Here is a 20,007-nt window from a genome sequence, read left to right as displayed (position 1 = left end):
ATTCGAAAACACAATGTAAATGTATGGCCTCCTTGCTTGCCCAATGTTATAAATTCTACATTGCTAATGTTTTGTCTTCATCTTGTATATTTCTTAAGTTGTTCCTTCTCTGACAATACTTTTGGACACAAACTTGTCAATGCATTTCCCAACCAGAAGAGCATAAATCATTGACAGAACCATCTTACGTAAAGTGGATGGAATTTTGCCAGTGCTGTCGTACAGTGTGATTGGAAGACTGAGGCGGCTCGCAACCCTAACCCGGTAAATTAGCCAATGGTCAAACAGAAATCAGATCTGCACACAATCAATAATTTCAACCTCGGTCAGGTAAATGGACTAAAGGTCTCACAAACTAAATCTGATTGGTTGTTACGGAGCAGAAGTCCATCGAGGGCAGAATCCTAAACCAGGGTTCTGTGTTCGGTTCTCCCACAGAAAAGGATCGATACATCTATACATTTAAATGTCTCCTATCTATCCTCTTTGTACTTGTTGTGACCTGCTTTCCTGGTCCATCCCTCCACACAAATTATTCCACAGATATTCTTTCAACATATTACGTGTTTTTATGGCATCTTGATGGTTTAAGTCAATGGTGCAAACTGTAAATGTTTTTATAGGCGGGATAGTGGTAATATGAATAGTTTCAATGTTCCGATCCATTTACACATGTAAGATTTCCAAGGAGGTAGGTCTGACAATGAGATCACAATGTGTGTTTTATTTATCTATACCTGTCTACAAAATGAAAGCCTCATTGAACCATCGGGATCTTGCAATCTCAATCTCATTTTGAGATTCTGTTTTGTTACAACTAATAAAATGTAACCCTACATTTACATTAGTAGGGCAAAGGAATATATTTAATATATTTTATGAAAATAAAATTGCTGTGTGGATTTAAGTGTCACAATTTGACTTTCTCTGTTTCTGATGAAAGAGTATTCCAGTATTTTTTGTTGTTTTTGTACGGTTAATGTATCGCACTTTACAGAAATATTGTAGAAATGTCACCCAGCTGCCAACTATTGTAGTAAAATTTACTACTGGTATATATACTCTATGGGGTGAGTAATTTAGCACTGGTATATACAGTGGGGAGAACAAGTATTTGATACACTGCCGATTTTGCAGGTTTTCCCACTTACAAAGCATTTAGAATTTTGTAATTTTTATCATAGGTACACTTCAACTGAGTGACAGAATCTAAAACATAAATCCAGAAAATCACATTGTATGATTTTTAAGAAATTAATTTGCATTTTATTGCATGACATAAGTATTTGATACTTCAGAAATGCAGAACTTAATATTTGGAACAGAAACCTTTGTTTGCAATTACAGAGATCATACGTTTCCTGAAGTTCTTGACAAGGTTTGCACACACTGCAGCAGGGATTTTGGCCCACTCTTCCATACAGACCTTCTCCAGATCCTTCAGGTTTCGGAGCTGTCGCTGGGCAATACGGACTTTCAGCTCCCTCCAAAGATTTTCTATTGGATTCAGGTCTGGAGACTGGCTAGGCCACTCCAGGACCTTGAGATGCTTCTTACGGAGCCACTCATTAGTTGCCCTGGCTGTGTGTTTCGGGTAGTTGTCATGCTGGAAGACCCAGCCACGACCCATCTTCAATACTCTTACTGAGGGAAGGAGGTTGTTGGCCAAGATCTCGCGATAAATGGCCCCATCCATCCTCCCCTCAATATGGTGCTGTCGTCCTGTCCCCTTTGCAGAAAAGCATCCCCAAAGAATGATGTTTCCACCTCCATGCTTCATGGTTGGGATGGTGTTCTTGGGGTTGTACTCATCCTTCTTCTTCCTCCAAACCCGGTGAGTGGAGTTTAGACCAAAAAAGAACAGAAGGGTTAAAATTAAGCCTCCACTGTAAATTGAACGCTTCCGTTCCTCACTCAAAACTTTCCTTTTCAACTTTTTTGGAAAGGAAAGAAAAAGGTGCAGTGGTCTCTTAATTCTTTCCGGAGCTGTATATACTCTATGTGGTGAATAACTTCTGTACCTGCTGTTGATTTCAATAATAGAGAAAATCACATTTCTGGTATTGTAGGTTCATCTACTGTACATGTAGATGAATTGTCTACGTAGCATATACTGTACACTTCCACAGATAACTAACCAATAAGCTTGCAGTGACCTCTTGTGGATTGTTGAGCGAAATTCCTGGGAAGTTATCCTGCTTTTCCAGGTAAGCCACCCAGTTCTTCAGTGGGTCACAGTTAAGACCACTATGCAGTCAGCATTACACAGAGAATAATGGAATTAATTCAATAGATCACAAAAAACCCAATGAATACTTCAGAAATGGGAATGTGGAATATGGCCAGGGACAAGAAATGTTGCTCTCACAATATAATTTCTTTGCTGAAACAACACCCATGAATTGTTCCGACAGAACAGAAACCAGGTTTAATCTTTATTTTCTTCACAAACTCAGTAATGGGTTTTTGTAAAAGACAGATTTTCCTCCCACCAAATCCAAAGATATTTGTTTTATGGAACACGTTCCACATCCAGTCACCAGAAGTAAACATCGTATACCAGAAGTAGACATTGTATACCAGAAGTAGACACCGTATACCAGAAGTAAACATTGTATACCAGAAGTACACATCGTATACCAGAAGTAGGCATCGTATACCAGAAGTAGGCATCGTATACCAGAAGTAGGCATCGTATACCAGAAGTACACATCGTATACCAGAAGTAGACATTGTATACCAGAAGTAGGCATCGTATACCAGAAGTAAACATCGTATACCAGAAGTAAACATCGTATACCAGAAGTACACATCGTATACCAGAAGTAGGCATCGTATACCAGAAGTAGGCATCGTATACCAGAAGTACACATCGTATACCAGAAGTAGACATCGTATACCAGAAGTAGACATTGTATACCAGAAGTAGACATTGTATACCAGAAGTAGACATCGTATACCAGAAGTAGACATTGTATACCAGAAGTAGACATTGTATACCATAGGTAGAATGTCACATAACTCTTAAGTGTTCAAATTGTGTTATGGTTCATAACACCAAGAAGACAGAGAAGTCACCAAGGCAATAGTAAACATTTCTTCCACCAGAAAAGGGACAATAAGTGTAATTTTGTATATATATATATATTTCATAAAAAATAGTACAAAGACAACATATCAAATGTTGAAACAGACATTTTATTGCTTCTTGAAAAATATATGTCCACATTTGAGGCCCGCAACATGTTTCCAAAAAGTTGGGACTGTGGCAACAAAAGACTGGAAATGTTGTGTAATGCTATAAAAATCAACCTTGTGGAATATCACACAGCTAATTAGGTCAATTGTGTAAATCTTATTAGTTATTAGTTTATCTTTTAAAGAATGAGGATACTTTGTATGGTGTTGCAAAATATTCCTCAGAGATATCCAAAAAGGAACTTAGGAAATCAACAACATATTTAACCAATGGTGCCCCTTCTGGGAAGGCAGAGAACAACACACAATAAACTGAGGAATAAAACAGATAAGATTTTTTTTTTCTCATCACTTGAAATGGCTCTTTTGCTCAAATGTCCCCAGTTTTCCAACTGCCAACCCAATCTCTCCACATTGGACCTTCTACTAAACAATCCCTTCACTTTTGACGCTCATGTCAGTTCCATTAAGGGGTGCATACTTCACCTATAAATGATTCTAACACATTCTGACCTCCGACCGGTGACACCAGACACTTTAAGGCCAAAGCCACTTGGCACTAACCTTAACTGGACAAGTTAACAATCAGGGCACACGTAAAAAGCGTTAGATAAAATAACAACCGTCAATACTCTAAGCCCATTATTTAACAAACAGTCAGTTTGGTTAGTAGCAGCTGTAGGGCTAGAGCAACAGTGACACGCTCGCTACAGTGTTAATAATTTATTTACAGCTCTGACATGTACACCGCCACTGTTTGAAACATCCGGTCTCTGGCGCCATGGAGGGCACACACTCACAAAATAAAAAGGGTTATTTCGATGTCCTCAGGGAGAGCCATTTTAAGAGCCCTTCTGTATTGTATTGTTAGGTAAGCTGACTGAGAACACGTTCTCATTAACAACAACACCCTGGGGAATACTGGCATGAGAGAGGATGGGGATGAATGCGCCAATTAGACACCGGTCAATGATTAGGTGGCCAGGATGGTATGAGAGCCAGGAAATGTATCGTTGACGCATGGTCAACACCTCTACTCCTAAGAACAGCCACAGTGTCTTCACTGAGACTAGACAGTCCATTTTAAATACGATCCGAAAAGAATGCACGCTGAATAGGGCAATGTCCTGAAACACTGCACCTGGGCACTGGTTATTTTATATAGACCAAAATACACTGCACCTGGGCACTGGTTATTTTATATAGACCAAAAAACCTGCACCAGGGCACTGGTTACTTTATATAGACCAAAAAACACTGCACCAGGTCACTGGTTACTTTATATAGACCAAAAAACACTGCACCAGGTCACTGGTTACTTTATACAGATCAAAAAACACTGCACCAGGTCACTGGTTACTTTAAATAGATCAAAAAACACTGCACCAGGGCACTGGTGCCACACCACTATCGTCAAGCATCAGGTCTTCCGTCCAAAACCTTTAGTGGGATACAGGTCGGTGCAGCGGTAGTTCTTGGACCAGGGTTATCTCCAATCTCCAGGTAAATGAAAGGTTAGACAATTAACACTGTTGGCCAGATAGGCATTAATGGGTGCAGCTTAATACAGGTCAGAGCATTGATGTATTATTGTGACCAACAACAAAAGTTTATAAAGGTTGGGAGATTTTGGGGGGGAAATGGTGTGTGGATGATGAATAGGCTTAGGCGAATAAACTGTAAGGGAACCAAATGGATGCAATTTATACTTTTTTATATTTGATGAAATGTTGTTTTCATAAAAACATTTTTTGTTCTGGGGTAAGTGGCCCCCGATGAAGTAACTGGCCCCTGGGGGGCAGTTACCCCTTCTAGAAGGGGGGCCAGTTACCCCAAACACACTCATCCGACATATGACTGCTTTATTTAAAAGGTTTTCAACATTTTCTCTCTAAACAAGTGGACCATTTATCTGAAGGCTTTACTACTTGTACATAAAAAAATTTTTTTGCTCTTACTTAATTGAAACATATCTGGAAATCTTTAAACATTATATATCTTACCTTACATATTCCACATTGTACTTTCAAGATTCCAGCAATTTAATGAGCTGAGAAAAAGACATGTTTCTGCCATTGAGGAATCCCACATGGATTCCATACAAAGAAAATGAATTACATATTAGGGCAAAATATTTAAAACAACAAATTGGACAAATTATGTATGTACACTGTAAGCCTCAATAAGTTCACAGAACTCAAAAAGGCAATAAGTGGCCTTAATATTTTCAAGTTCATAAAAGTTTGCAGAACAGGTTTAGGACAATTTAACACATATTTTCATTACAAACTACTCAAATTATTGCAAAAGCATACATAAATATTTTCAATTGACACAACTCAAGTGTAGCCCAGAAGTCAGTTGTATTTGCTTAAAGGAATTGTGTAATAAACTAAGCCACACATACAATATCATTTCCCAATATGCATTACCACCCATCACTATATTTGTTAATGACAGAGATGTTTTTTATTAACCTCATTCATTTTCAATTATTTCAACTCCTAGACAACTGTTACAAATGTTCAACGTGAAATACTTTACACGTTTCATATGGCCTTATTGTGAGGTCTTGCTTTGCCTAGTACAAAAAAAAAGTCCATAACTTTTTGAAAATTCCCAACATAACATATTTTTATGAGATTCCTGGAAATCCTGGGAACCTCACCAGAATTTTGCAATGTTCCCAGCATAACATCATCATTTGAAACAATAACATTTTTTGTAAAGTCAGTAGGCCTATCACAAACATTCTTAGACATAAAGAACAATTCACTAACTTTGACTGACACTTGGTAGAAACATTTGAGTAAAACATACTTTAGGGTTTACCGTGTATATATTTTTAAGTTTGAATGTGAATGTGTTGATAATGTACTTCGAGCATATTCATTGGTTTGAAATTACGAAAAAAGTATATCATGAGAGTTTTTTCGCACTTTATTTTGTTGTGGATGGGACTTGAGGAATGTTTTTGTTGAGGATTCTGTTTCATATTTCATAAAAACACAAATCTTTTGAATGCATCTGTTCTCTACCATCAACGCTATAATGAAGGATGACTTGATGTTTCTTCTCAAATATAGCAAACAAAACATGGTTTCCTGTTCATGGTGTCTTTTGGCAACGCTTATTGCAACATTCACAGTCACGTCATGATTTTGATCCACACCGTAACACAGGCCTACGGTACTGTATACTGATATAAAGAAAAGCATCACTGAAAATGTCAAGGAAAACTGAATCATCGTTCATTGAACAGGACATATCTCAACAACTAATTATTAATTTACTGACCTGTCTGAAAATAAATAAAGGTCTGCCATATTAAACGTCCTTATTAAACGTACTCATTTGAGAACCATGTAATGCAATTTTCCAACTACAGTGTTTGCTATGGTAAACAAGTTCAACATACAGATTGTAACAGGCTACGGTTGCAGAACGAAAATATTTTTAAACTAATCCAGAATATGCAACTAAATACTCTCACCATTCACCAGATCCTAAGATTTGACCACAGAAGTTTTTAACCGAGGAGTTACTCATACGTTCACCCAACTGTATCAAGACAGAGCGCAGTTCTTGCAGAGCTGTTGGATTGTTCTATATTCAAGCAGGAGCCGTTTGGCACTAATTTACTGAAGAATGTACTGTGATGGCTTTTATACTAAAACACATCGACAGTAATGAGGTAAAAAAATACGTTTATTAAAGTGGTATCTCAAATGTCACTATAGACAATTACATTGAATCATAGTTTTTTAACGCCGTCCCCCACAAGATGATTGGGTGATTCCGGTGAAAGCCGATCAGCGGTGTGTCGCATCTCAGGCAAAAAGATGAAACCTGGCTGCATGGAGAGCGATGGAGTTTATTCCGCTCTGTGAATATATATTCTGAAACAGAACTACCTTCAAAGATAGTTTCAAGTTGTGCAATCTTTTCAACTGTTTAACGTTCAGACAGTTTAAGGTAGGCTACACCACCTTAAGATAATTCTAGCCTTAATTGAATTTCGTCAAAAGCCTAATGGTCAGTTTCCACTGAAGCGTTGGAAATACAAGTTAACGGTATTGATCGGCGCTACCTGACTGGATATCCGTCGTCAACACAACACCGTAAGTAAGGTCCAAGAAGGCTATGAAAATGTGAATTTGTTCACTGTTCTTAATTGTTCATGCTGGCTATGATGCTTCAAACGGGTGGCTGATGTGGTATTGCATTGACGTGGTTTTAGAGTCTTAGATTGGTCCGAATCCGCAGCTCTGTTGCCTGCCACGGTTACATCCTGTATCTGATCGTGTATGTACATTGGTGTTTTTGCCTAGAGCAGAGAGAACAACTTATGTGGGCGGACTAGGAAAATAAAATGGTTTTGCGTAAAGTTTGGCAATAGGAAAAGCTGATGTCATAGTTTAAAAAATATATAAATTAACACATATTTTGGCAGGATACAGCTTATATGGGTACAGATGCTATGTTGTCATGGTTCTTAACTTAACTGTTTCGATATCTAGACGTGGATGCTGGGAGGTTTTCAGTTGGTTGCGACAATGTGAACACGTAGCCTATGGTTTTATGCATATAAATAATTTTTATATATATATATGTTTATTTCACACAAAAGTGTCCTTGTCTAATATAAATGCAATATTTACTGCAAATGTTCACTACATTTTGGGACACTTGCTGTGGTACGCCTAGATTCTAGAATGAACACTTATAAATATAGAAGTATCTTGGGTTCTATGGGGTCTACTTCCATTTGCAATGCTTTGCGCGCTATGCACGGTTGGAGATATATCCAGTTGAATAGGTGGTGCCTTGAATGCTGTGAGCCAACTTTCGGTGTTGCCGAGGAGACCATGTGTCCAGGGATTACACTACGAATTCAGCGAATGGTTTTCTGACACTGCCTCCGTAAACCGCACACCCACTGATGGAAAGGGAAAGGATTTGAAGTCCTAATGGCTCTACCCATCTGTACAGAACTAGCCTAATATGTTTTACGTAAAATGTAATTAATAAAACCTTTTTTTTTTTAAGAACAGCAGTAGCCCAGATTAATGTGTAAACAATAAAGCATGCATAATGACCGCGTTATGAAACCTGTAAGTAAAATAGTATCAGTTATTTCAGTGCGATTCATTTCTTTGGTATCACAGCACATGCTTATGTTAGAAAACCACTTAAAACTGTGAAATGCACAGGATACCCATAGTAAATAGACATACAAATATTCAATTCATTCTGAACAATGTATATATAATATACTTTGTGAACAATATATAATAATATATATTGTTGGAAATATATATTGTAATTCATAATTCATACACATATGAAAATGGAACCCACAAGCACTTAGGCCTAGGCCATTTAGAAGAAAAAAAAATGTGGATGTGAATTGTTTTGTTTATTTGGCTTTCACCACCAGTGGCCAGATTCCGCGCACCAGAAGTTAGCAGATGTTTTACTTCTGTGATACAAAGACTAAACCAATTTTCTAAATAAAGCTTTCATTCGAAACCCCCCCCCCCCCAAAAAAAAAAACACAGATCCTGTTTTTCTTTTATGTCTCATCATAGTGAATTCTGATAGGGTGGTGGACTGACTCACTGTTTACGTAACCCTCCACATAGCAGTTCACCAGAGCAGTTCACCAGTATGCATTTCCAGTAAAAGTCTGGGCCCACATCATCAACGTGCTGTGTGTTTCACTGTATTTTATGGTAACAGGCTTCCCAGTGCAAGTAGGCTTTCGAGCTGAGTTACCTCAAAGCGCGTCTTATAAAACATTTTGCCACAGCTCTAAATGCAGACAGCCCTACTGGTGTTTTATGAGTAGGCCTACTGTCTATGTAGGGTGCGGTAGGCAGCGATGGGAAATGTACACGCTGACCTGGAGTGCCAGCGCCAGTCACCACTATGCAATACTCCGGGCGGACTATACTGGGAATTCGCCTAATGGTCAATAGCCTGCTGTTTATTTTGTCAGTGATCACGTGGTTCACTGGAGCTGGAAAAATGTGTGTTACTTTGTGTCGGACGGAAGGACCTTCTGACCATATCAGGGTTTCCCCCTCTTCATGCAATGATGTTGCTAAACATGCCTGTAGGCAGGGGGACGTGTAGAACTACGAGCTCAACCACAGTGGCCGCAGAGGGGAGGGAGGGGAGGGAGGGAGGGGAGGGAGGGGAGGTGGGGAGTAAGTCGGAAAGAGGAAACTTTGTGAAGTCGAAGATGGGAGAGGACTCCCGGTCCGCCTTAAGGGAAACACGCCGTGTGAGTTCATGGAATCTGAAAGCTGTGTGAAACTTTCCAGTCTGCCAATGGAAAAAAGAGTCACGATGAATGCCATGGCTATTGGGCGAAGGTTGAGAGAGATGGGGAGGAGTCAAAGCCCCTATTGCCGTTACACTGAGGGGAAAGAGATTTCATTGATTTAAAATAATTTGTTCCCTGTTTTTATTATACAGGTAACCACTTTAGAATAACAATAAGGTACTATTGTTATGTGTTACAGTGGGAAGAACAAGTATTAGATATACTGCCGATTTTGCAGGTTTTCCCACTTACAAAGCATGTAGAGGTCTGTAATTTTTATCATTGGTACTCTACAACTGTGAGTGACGGAATTTAAAACAAAAATCCATAAAATCACATTGTATGATTTTTAAGTAATTAATTTGCATTTTATTGCATGACATAAGTATTTGATACATCAGAAAAGCAGAACTTAATATTTGGTACAGAAACCTTTGTTTGCAATCACAGAGATCATACGTTTCTTGTAGTTCTTGACAAGGTTTGCACACACTGCAGCAGGGATTTTGGCCCACTCCTCCATACAGACCATCTCCATATCCTTCAGGTTTTGGGGTTGTCGCTGGGCAATAAGCACTTTCAGCTCCCTCCAAAGATTTTCTATTGGGTTCAGGTCTGGAGACTGGCTAGGCCACTCCAGGACCTTGAGATGCTTCTTACAGAGCCACTCCTTAGTTGCCCTGGCTGTGTGTTTCGGGTCGTTGTCATGCTGGAAGACCTAGCCACAACCCATCTTCAATGTTCTTACTGAGGGAAGGAGGTTGTTGGCCAAGATCTCGCGATACATGGCCCCATCCATCCTCCCCTCAATACGGTGCAGTCGTCCTGTCCCCTTTGCAGAAAAGCACCCCCAAAGAATGATGTTTCCATCTCCATGCTTCACGGTTGGGATGGTGTTCTTTGGGTTGTACTCATCCTTCTTCTTCCTCCAAACACGGCAAGTGGAGTTTAGACCAAAAAGCTAAATTTTTGTCTCATCAGACCACATGACCTTCTCCCATTCCTCCTCTGGATCATCCAGATGGTCATTGGCAAACTTCAGACGGGCCTGGACATGCGTTGGCTTGAGCAGTGGGACCATGGGTGCGCTGCAGGATTTTAATCCATGATGGCGTAATGTGTATACTAATGGTTTTCTTTGAGACTGTGGTCCCAGCTCTCTTCAGGTCATTGACCAGGTCCTGCTGTGTAGTTCTGGGCTGATCCCTCACCTTCCTCATGATCATTGATGCCCCACAAGGTGAGATCTTGCATGGAGCCCCAGACCGAAGGAGATTCACCATCATCTTGAACTTCGTCCATTTTCTAATAATTGCGCCAACAGTTGTTGCCTTCAAACCATGCAGCTTGCCTATTGTCCTGTAGCCTATTGTCCATTCCAGCCTTGTCCAGGTCTACAATTTTATCCCTGATGTCCTTACACAGCTCTCTGGTCTTGGACATTGTGGAGAGGTTGGAGTCTGTTTGATTGAGTGTGTGGACAGGTGTCTTTTATACAGGTAACGAGTTCAAACAGGTGCAGTTAATACAGGTAATGATTGGAGAACCGGAGGGCTTCTTAAAGAAAAACTAACAGGTCTGTGAGAGCCGGAATTCTTACTTGTTGGTAGGAGATCAAATACTTATTTCATGCAATAAAATGCAAATTAATTACTTAAAAATCATACAATGTGATTTTCTGGATTTTTGTTGTAGATTCCGTCTCTCACAGTTGAAGAGTACCGAAGATAAAAATTACAGACTTCTACATGCTTTGTAAGTGGGAAAACCTGCAAAATCGGCAGTGTATCAAATACTTGTTCTCCCCACTGTATGTTGCGAATATTCCCGGGCTAAGGGGTGTATCCATGTACTGTCATTATTTATACAGGGATATTCGCTGAGCCAGGCCTCTATCACAGCGGAACCTTGTATTACAATGAGAACATACAAAATGGAAATACAAAGTAATACTAAGTAATATTTAAAGAATTTACAATTAATACGAACACAAAGTTAGTTCATCAGACATTCTAACGGCCTTATAAGCACTAAAACGTTTTAGCAGAAGGTCACTCTAAATGTCATCCTAAGTGTGGGGCATTGTATTCAAAAGCAGTCTCACCCAGGTATGAAAAGGTCTGTGGTATCTCCAGGAATAGCCTGGAGTGCCATTTTGATAAGTGCTGTTTTTCCAACTCATTTTCAAGGTTAGATAGGAGGTTTCTGCATGATAGCGTTATACACAAACATAAACAAATGTCTGGCTCTTCTCAATGTCAGTGCGCCCCAGCCAACTGAAGAATGAGTCCAGAAATAACAGTATATGGGCAAACATATACTATAGCACAGTGTCTCCCAACCTTTTTCAGTTACTGTACTCCCAAAATGTTTTTGCACTGCTTTCAGTACCCCTGAAGTACCCCCTCATGTTAATTTCACTAGTAAGTCTATGGTGTCATGAGTGTTTTCAAGTACCCCCTGTGGAAAGGCCAAGTACCCCCAGGGGTCCTAGTACCCCTGGTTGGGAACCACTGCTATAGCACATCACCATAATCTAATCAAATAAAATCCCAAGGAATTTGCAGGAAGGAACACATTCTACAACAGAACCATTTAGCGTAGTAATTTCAGGTTCATCCAAAAGTAGACTTTGGGATCTAGAAAATAGCATATACATAGTTAATTCTCATTAAAGACCAACCTATGATCCATAACTGAATTTTGTAAATCACAAGGGAATCTGACTTCAGGTGTGCAACGGCAGAAGAGCGGGAGCTGCAGTATATTGTTAGAACAAGATGACACCTGTGTTTATGGGGAGGTGCCATAGTATAATGATGCTGAAAAATCATCGTCCCCTATCATCAACCCCTATTATCGTCCCCTATCATCAACCCCTATCATCAACCCCTATTATCGTCCCCTATCATCAACCCCTATCATCACCCCTATCATCAACCCCTATCATCAACCCCTATCATCAACCCCTATCATCAACCCCTATTATCGTCCCCTATCATCAAACCCTATCATCAACCCCTATCATCAACCCCTATTATCGTCCCCTATCATCGCCCCCTATCATCGCCCCCTATCATCGCCCCCTATCATCGCCCCCTATCATCAAACAATATCATCAACCCCTTTCATCAACCCCTATTATCGTCCCCTATCATCGCCCCCTATCATCGCCCCCTATCATCGCCCCCTATAATCGCCCCCTATCATCGTCCCCTATCATCGCCCCCTATCATCGCCCCCTATCATCTGAGGCAGAGGTAGACCAGTGGAACTGATAGTGTAAGTCAGTGGTTACTTGTGCAGCGGTTGATTTGATCAGTCACTTCCTTTTCGCTGTCTTGCAGAGGCAAGATAAAATTAAAGGAACCCAGGTGATTTGGGTGGATTCTGTCTGAATTATGAAATGCTGTTTGCTTCCAGAGTGTTAAAATTGCCTATAAAAGTTACCCCTACTAACATTTGCAGAGATCTTGTAGCCAATTAATCAATTCTAGGAACTTTGTGGAATGTTTCATACCTCAACCCGAAAAGGGTACAAGATATCCTACACCCTAACATAAACCAAACCAAGCCCAGTGTCCAATAACTTTACAGTTTAGTTTATCCTGACTTACAACTGTTCATCTATATAATAAAATGTGTAAAACACATATTACAAATTATTAGTAATTCACAATTTTTAAGATATCAACCAGTAATAGCCTGGTTGGCAAGTCCCTCAATTATGTTTTCTAAAAGAAAACTTGCATTTTTCTGGGACCAACAGGAAGGGTTAGATAATATTTGCAATCTGGAAATATTCAAGGTGCTCAGATTCAGACTGTGGAGAAGAATCTAACGTTCTAAAATAAATAGTATGTGCTTATTGATGTATTCTCATAACTCGCGATCCACCTCATACAAGCCTAGGGCCTGGTCCTTAGTTTAGGAACCCTTCCTCTGGAATGACAGTGGTGTAATCTGAATGCGTCCGCGCCTGGACAACCCATTGCTGATCTTTTTTTAAATAAATGTTTTACTAGTTGCCATTTTGACCAATCAGATAGGCTCTGGAAAGATGCATGCAATTGGTGAAAAGACAAGGCTAAGGCAAAGCAGCTTCCTTCAGTGGATCTATGTAACTGTGGCATCAAGAGTTCAAATCCAGCCCCACTGCTATTTCAGAAATCTCGCTATTAAATAACACATGAAACACCCCCGTCCCCAAAAAGAAGAAACAAATACCAGTTAGGGGAAAGAATATAAAAATGATTCTGCTATTCTAAAGCTAATGTCTTTCTGTCTTTGTTTATTTTACAAAACTTTAAAATTAGAAGAACAAACCATACATTTTCCCACTGGAATGGATGTATTGTGGTTTTTGTGCGCAGGGAAAGAAAAAATAGCAGCTCCCATGTTTATGTATACCCAGACAGCCTGCGCTCCAAGCTGTTTTGGACAGACCATGTGACTCAGTCCAGGGGAAGTGGATTCCACTTAAGTAAAATTCTGTAGCCACAAAATCTAAGTCGGGTACAGAATAATTGGTTTTCTGTCCTAATTCATAGTGAGCCATGAGATTAAACACATTCTTTTGACAAAGTTGTACTAATAGGCAGGGTTTAAGCTAGTGACTACTAGGGAAGGAGCTTCCTCTTTCTGTCTGGGCCGGTGATACTTTGGGTCCAGTGGGAGTGTGTTCAGGCTGGGTGTTGTGTGTTGCCTGCCTGTGAAAGTCTGTCTGTGTGTGATGTCTCATTCCCAGCTGGGTACAGCTGTAACCTGACAAACCAAGCTAAATGTGGTGGTGGACTGTGGGCCACTCCAAATCCTCTCTTCCTCCGAGAACTCTCACGTTACGCTGCGAAACTGCAGGAAATGACATTGAGGACTGTGGAGTGGGGACACGTGACTCCTCCCGAGAACAAGGACCTTTCCAGAAGCCTGTTAGAGCACAGTGGCAGACACAATCCGTCCTCTGCTAATTTCTATACTTTTTGTTTAACCATTATTGTACCAGGTGAATTGAATGAGACACATGCTCTAATTTACACCAACAACATGAGGAATTGTTACAGAGGAAGGAGAGAGGACGAATGAGCCAACCTGGAATCTGATGTTTATAACATTCGCTGATATACACTAATCTGTCCTATGCCAACAGGCTTGGAGAGGATAGAGATATGGAGAGGGGGATAGGGGGAGGGAGGGAGGGAGAGAAAGAGAGAGAAAAAGAGGTAAACAAAGAGAGAGAGAGAGAGAGAGAGAGGAAGGGGAAAAAGCTAGGTAAATATAGAAGCCTGTCATGTGAGCGTTTCTTTCTCTGGCCAATAAAAGCTTTATGGGCAAGGAGGAGGGAGTGGACGGGCTATAAAGTGTGTCATTAAAATGTGTGCCATGTGCAGTAAGCCCAGGCTCCGTGACACAAATGAGGGTTGTCATTTGATACATGCTCCATTTTCCAAAGTTTTGTTTCTCTCTCATACACACACACGCACGCACACACAGACAGACACACACACACTTTCACCCAAGAGTGCTGGATTTCTTTCCATTTCAGTCCTGTGAATCTGTTTTAAAATTTAAACAGGACTGTGGCGTAGGATGGCTTGTCTGACAGACGTACTGCTGCAGTATGGTTCAAATCAGCCCACTTCTTTCTGAGGGAAAACCTCTTTCCTTCTGTCTGTCGGCATAACTGTCTGTCATTGCCAGATTAGCTTCAGAGGAGTAGATATGAGGTTATCCTGTTTGTTCTCCTGTCTGTTCTTGAATTTATGCTCCTACCAAAAAAAGTAAATGAAAACACCCTTTTTGTAAATACCCCTGTAGATTTCTGTAAACTCTCTTATCTTTAATACCCTGTGGTTAGACAAACACACCTACATGACCTAACGTAGTTACCTGGGTTCTAGTGGAAAAACCTTATTGTGCTGCGCTGACCTTTTGTGAGACGCCACTTCTGAAGCCCGGAATGCTCCAGCCCGTCTTCCCCCGTCACCTGGCTGACAGGCAATACATTCTGAACTCGCCTGGAAATTCAAATGGTATCCCTGGAGACCGGGACCCGCCCTCCCGAGTGGCGCTCTGGAACCAAATGCTGCATCTCGTTGGCTGTGGAAAGCATTTATAGTCAAACGCTAAAATAGCCAAACCATAATTCACTATGAATCAAGGCGAGTTGTGCTATATTAGTTAGTGCTCATAGGCTCTTAGGCATCAGCGTGGATCGATATTAGGCTTTTTGAGTTGGTTTTTCTACCTCTCCAAGTTTATGTATGCAACATTGTGACACTGTGCTTCTGTTCAAACCAATTTATCACTTGTGCGTTTCATTTGATATCCCTAGTTAAGACTGTTTCATCTTCCATAGGAGCAAAAGAAGAGGAGATCGAGCCTGCCAGCCATACAGCCAGGAAACAAGCGCTATAAGGATTGCAGGAGGGGACGGTGTCATACAAGTGGAAGAGATAAGGTCCCGAGACTAGCAGCTCAGCTGACCGTAAGAGAGGTTCCGCACTTCATTCCACCTTCACTAAACAGCGAAAAGGCCGCCAAGATCAGAAAGCTTGTTCCATAGACCTGCCATGGGGAAACAGAACAGCAAACTACGGCCCGAAGTGCTGAACGACCTGCGAGAGAACACAGAGTTTTCCGACCACGAACTCCAGGAGTGGTACAGAGGATTCCTGAAGGACTGTCCCACGGGCCACCTGACCGTCGACGAGTTCAAGAAGATCTACGCCAACTTCTTCCCGTACGGCGACGCGTCCAAGTTCGCCGAGCACGTCTTCCGGACATTTGACACCAACGGCGACGCCACCATCGACTTCCGGGAGTTCATCATCGCGCTCAGCGTCACGTCGCGTGGCGGCCTGGAGCAGAAGCTGCGCTGGGCATTCAGCATGTACGACCTGGATGGCAACGGCTACATCAGCCGCGCCGAGATGCTGGAGATCGTGCAGGTGAGTCGCAGTCTCTGCGTGGCGCAGTACCGGAGCACGTATGGGAACAACAAATCTTTGAGTATCATAAGAGGAATCCATCACTGTACAAGCAAAGACGTATAATGGCAGTGAATCTCACGGAAGTGTTTTATCCTCCACCACTCTCGGTCCCAGATAACCAAGGTGTTCCGGTTTTTCTAAGGGGTTGCAAAATACCCTGCGATCTGAATCGTCCACTACATATACATTCACTGAATTGTGTGAACAGAGCAGAAGAGATCATCCCTGTATGGTTTTCAAGAACACCATGTGGGAGATCTAGTTTCAGGCATTGATTAAAACGCCTGCTACATAAGGTCACTACACTGAGGGAAAGTGACACAGGCACTGGTTGTTAACACCAACAGTGTTTATTAAAACTGGTTATTAACACAAATGTTGGTTATAACACTGGTTTCTAACATCAACTCGGGTTATTAATGCTGGTTATTAACACCACCTCTGGTTATAAACACTGTTTATTAACACCAACAGTGGTTATTACCGCTGGTTATTAACACCAACTCTGGTTATTAACACCAACACTGGGATTCTTTTACTCTTTTTTTTTTTTACTCTATTTTCATTCTTACAGAGTTTTAACCCTTAAATCAACGCCATAGACGTTAAATGTAGGAGGTTCCTAATTGGTGCAGCCTTAATGTCCCCAACTCACAGTACACTCGTCAAAGAGCAAAAAGTATCAAAACGAGCAGTGTCAATAGAAGAAAAACAACTTGGCAGTGAGATGTGAATCAGAGGATATGTCTCGATTTTCTACCCTCCCGCTAGGAGTTTCTGTGACAATGCGTGACCACAACTGCAAATTGGACTTCAGATTGATTGTGAGGGTAAAAAAAATGTACACAGATAAATCCACACTGGGGAAAAAATATTTGCTCTTTATAGAAAACGTGTAAATCATACCTGGCTGTATTTACAAACCGGGTGAATGGTGAGTAAATTGTATATACTAGAACAGCCATGTTGACTGAGTTTATTTCTAGTTTTGTGCATGTGTGTATGAGTTTATGTCTTTATGTGTGTTTTTCGTGAGTTTAGGTGTGGTTTTGTGCGTGTTTATAAATATGTGTGCGCGCTAGCTTGTAATGCCTTTATGTGTACAGTCAATAGTGCATAAAGTCTCATGCAGGACAGGTTCTACATAAGCGGTCTCTTAGGCCCCATGACTGCCAGGGGCCCCCCGAACCGTTAGGCGGGGCTCAAATAAAACGTTGCTTAGGCCCCCCAAAAGGCTAGGGCCGGACCAGGTGTCATGGTACTTTTAAGACAGAGTGCTGCTGTGAACAGACAGACAACTAGCATAACAATCAGCAGCCTTCAGGTACATTTTGAGTGCATTTGGGGCACCAACTGTCCCCAGACCTGTGGGTTTCTTATTTCCATCTAACGGGTTCTGCGTTCTTTCATTACACATGTTAGTGAAGTAAATAAAATACTTCCGCCACACTGGCCACTGTGTGTAACATTTGTATTTGCTTCCATCAGCACGGGTCTAGCGGCATGGTGGCCTTGGGTTGTCCGTGTGGTATCAGTGTTGGCTCAGCCGATTGTACACGCCGGTTATACTGGTGAACCTGAATAAACAGTATCCCTTGTTAAAATCTCCTCTGTCCATATGTTCCCGTCTCATTGGTGTTTGGCTCAAATTTCACCTTTTCTCCCAGTGGCACAGAGCCATAATAGTCTAACCTGAATATGTAGGCGAATAACATGGAACGTTCATTCGGACTGGGATATTGGAAATGAGTGAGTTTAACTGCTTTAGTTATTGATACAAATGGATGCGCTGGATTGTTTTCAAAGCTGGCCCGTAAACATTTGGCTGAACCTTTTTTACCGGTTCAAATCTGTTTATGTGACATAAGATTTGATATTGTCATTTTTCACAGTTCTATGGTGATTTAAATAAAATTAAGTGATATGCACATTCAGTGTTAAAGAATGTGACTTCAAAAACCAGTGGCAACTTCTTACCCAAAATGAATAATTTTGCAGGCGATTTACAAGATGGTGTCCTCGGTGATGAAGATGCCAGAAGATGAGTCAACACCAGAGAAACGGACCGATAAGATCTTCAGACAGATGGACCAAGACAATGATGGTTTACTTTATTTTTATAACTCTCATTCTTTGACTTTTTTTATCAGTTACGTAAGGATTGACAGTTTTGAGACCACTGGCCCCTGTAAAAACAAACTCCAGCGTTCTGCACCTTCTTGAACGCGTATTCCACTTGTGCTCTCATGGGTCTGTTTTTGAAACAGTATGGATTACTGGTGATCTTGTACAGAGGATTTGCCTTCTGTTGTGTTTTTAGTCTGGTGTTTATAGTGTATTATGTGTTACTAATCCTGGTGTCTTTTGTGGACTTCAGGCAAACTCTCTTTGGAGGAGTTCATCAAAGGTGCCAAAAGTGACCCTTCGATTGTTCGTCTCCTGCAGTCAGACCAGGGGACCTCTCGCCAGTTCTGAAGACGCGGAAAGACGGACACACACAGTTACTTAGCCATCTGAACAGGGACACCAAACTTAATGTCCCTTAAAGAATTCTACTTTGTCTAATCTTAAACCATTCCTCAACTTAACCTAAATAACTTATAATTCATGCCCAAACTTAATCGAGCCCTAACACCTAATTCTAACCCTAAACCAAATTGCAACTTATAAGTAAAACACCTCTTTCAAACTGGGAATCACCTTTTTCTGATTTCACCAGTTTGGCTACATTGCTGTCCCTGTTATATAGTGAAGTCAGAAACACAGTTCGAAAGACTGGAAACTGAAAACTGTACCACCACCCCCCACCCAACACACACAATTGTCTCGGAACACCTATGTCAGGCAGCCATTTTATATTATTTAATGTCTTGTCATCAGTAGAGGTGTTCTTTGCATGTTGGCAGGAAAACATGGACCAATCCGAGATCAGGTCTCTTTCACATCTAAATGTGTCAGTTATAAAATGCATTCCGCAGTGATTCATGTTTTTCCTTCATGGAAAGTAAAAATTCTGTTCGCACAGCACCAATACTCTTACATTCCCTCGCAAAATGTTTTTTTTATGCCTTAGTGTTTTCTTAAAACCTGCCTGATTGTAGTCAACTGAAAGTGCCATATTATATCAATATTTGTACTGAATGTACTATTAAATGTGGAAGTATTATTGTTTTTTCCTTCTCAGACATGTTATGGTTAGTAGAAGTTAACCAAAACAAACACTTGTATATTAACAAAGCAACATTTACTCTGTGTATTATAAATATGACTGCGTACGGTAGTTGCAGCACAGGAATTTTGAATAGGAACTTTAATGCCCCCGAATGTCCCTACACTTTGAGTGATTTACCACAACCAGTACCTTGACATCTTTTGAATTCACTGGGTAACTTAGTTGCTTCACAAGACAAGAACCAGGAGGTACTTTTGACTCTTAACAATTTTACAGGTTGCACGGTTTTTAACAATGATAATCTTGAAACAAAAACG

The 20,007-nt window shown here is 40.8% G+C and overlaps 1 protein-coding gene across 1 annotated transcript; it reads left to right on the top strand.

The window, feature by feature from the left end:
• Window positions 1-7,002: 7,002 nt before the first annotated feature.
• Window positions 7,003-19,689, top strand: hpcal1 (hippocalcin-like 1). The gene is made up of 4 exons (XM_010889474.5): window positions 7,003-7,319; window positions 15,885-16,476; window positions 18,517-18,622; window positions 18,896-19,689. The coding sequence occupies exons 2-4, from the start codon at window positions 16,099-16,101 to the stop codon at window positions 18,991-18,993; spliced, it is 582 nt and encodes a 193-aa protein (XP_010887776.1). The 5' UTR covers window positions 7,003-7,319; window positions 15,885-16,098; the 3' UTR covers window positions 18,994-19,689.
• The last annotated feature ends 318 nt before the right edge of the window (window positions 19,690-20,007 follow it).

The sequence above is a fragment of the Esox lucius genome, chromosome 14, assembly GCF_011004845.1.
Source record: "Esox lucius isolate fEsoLuc1 chromosome 14, fEsoLuc1.pri, whole genome shotgun sequence".
In the NCBI taxonomy this organism is placed as follows: domain Eukaryota; kingdom Metazoa; phylum Chordata; class Actinopteri; order Esociformes; family Esocidae; genus Esox; species Esox lucius.
The sequence above is the reverse complement of the archived record's forward strand: the minus strand, read 5'-3'. Positions and strand labels throughout refer to the sequence as shown.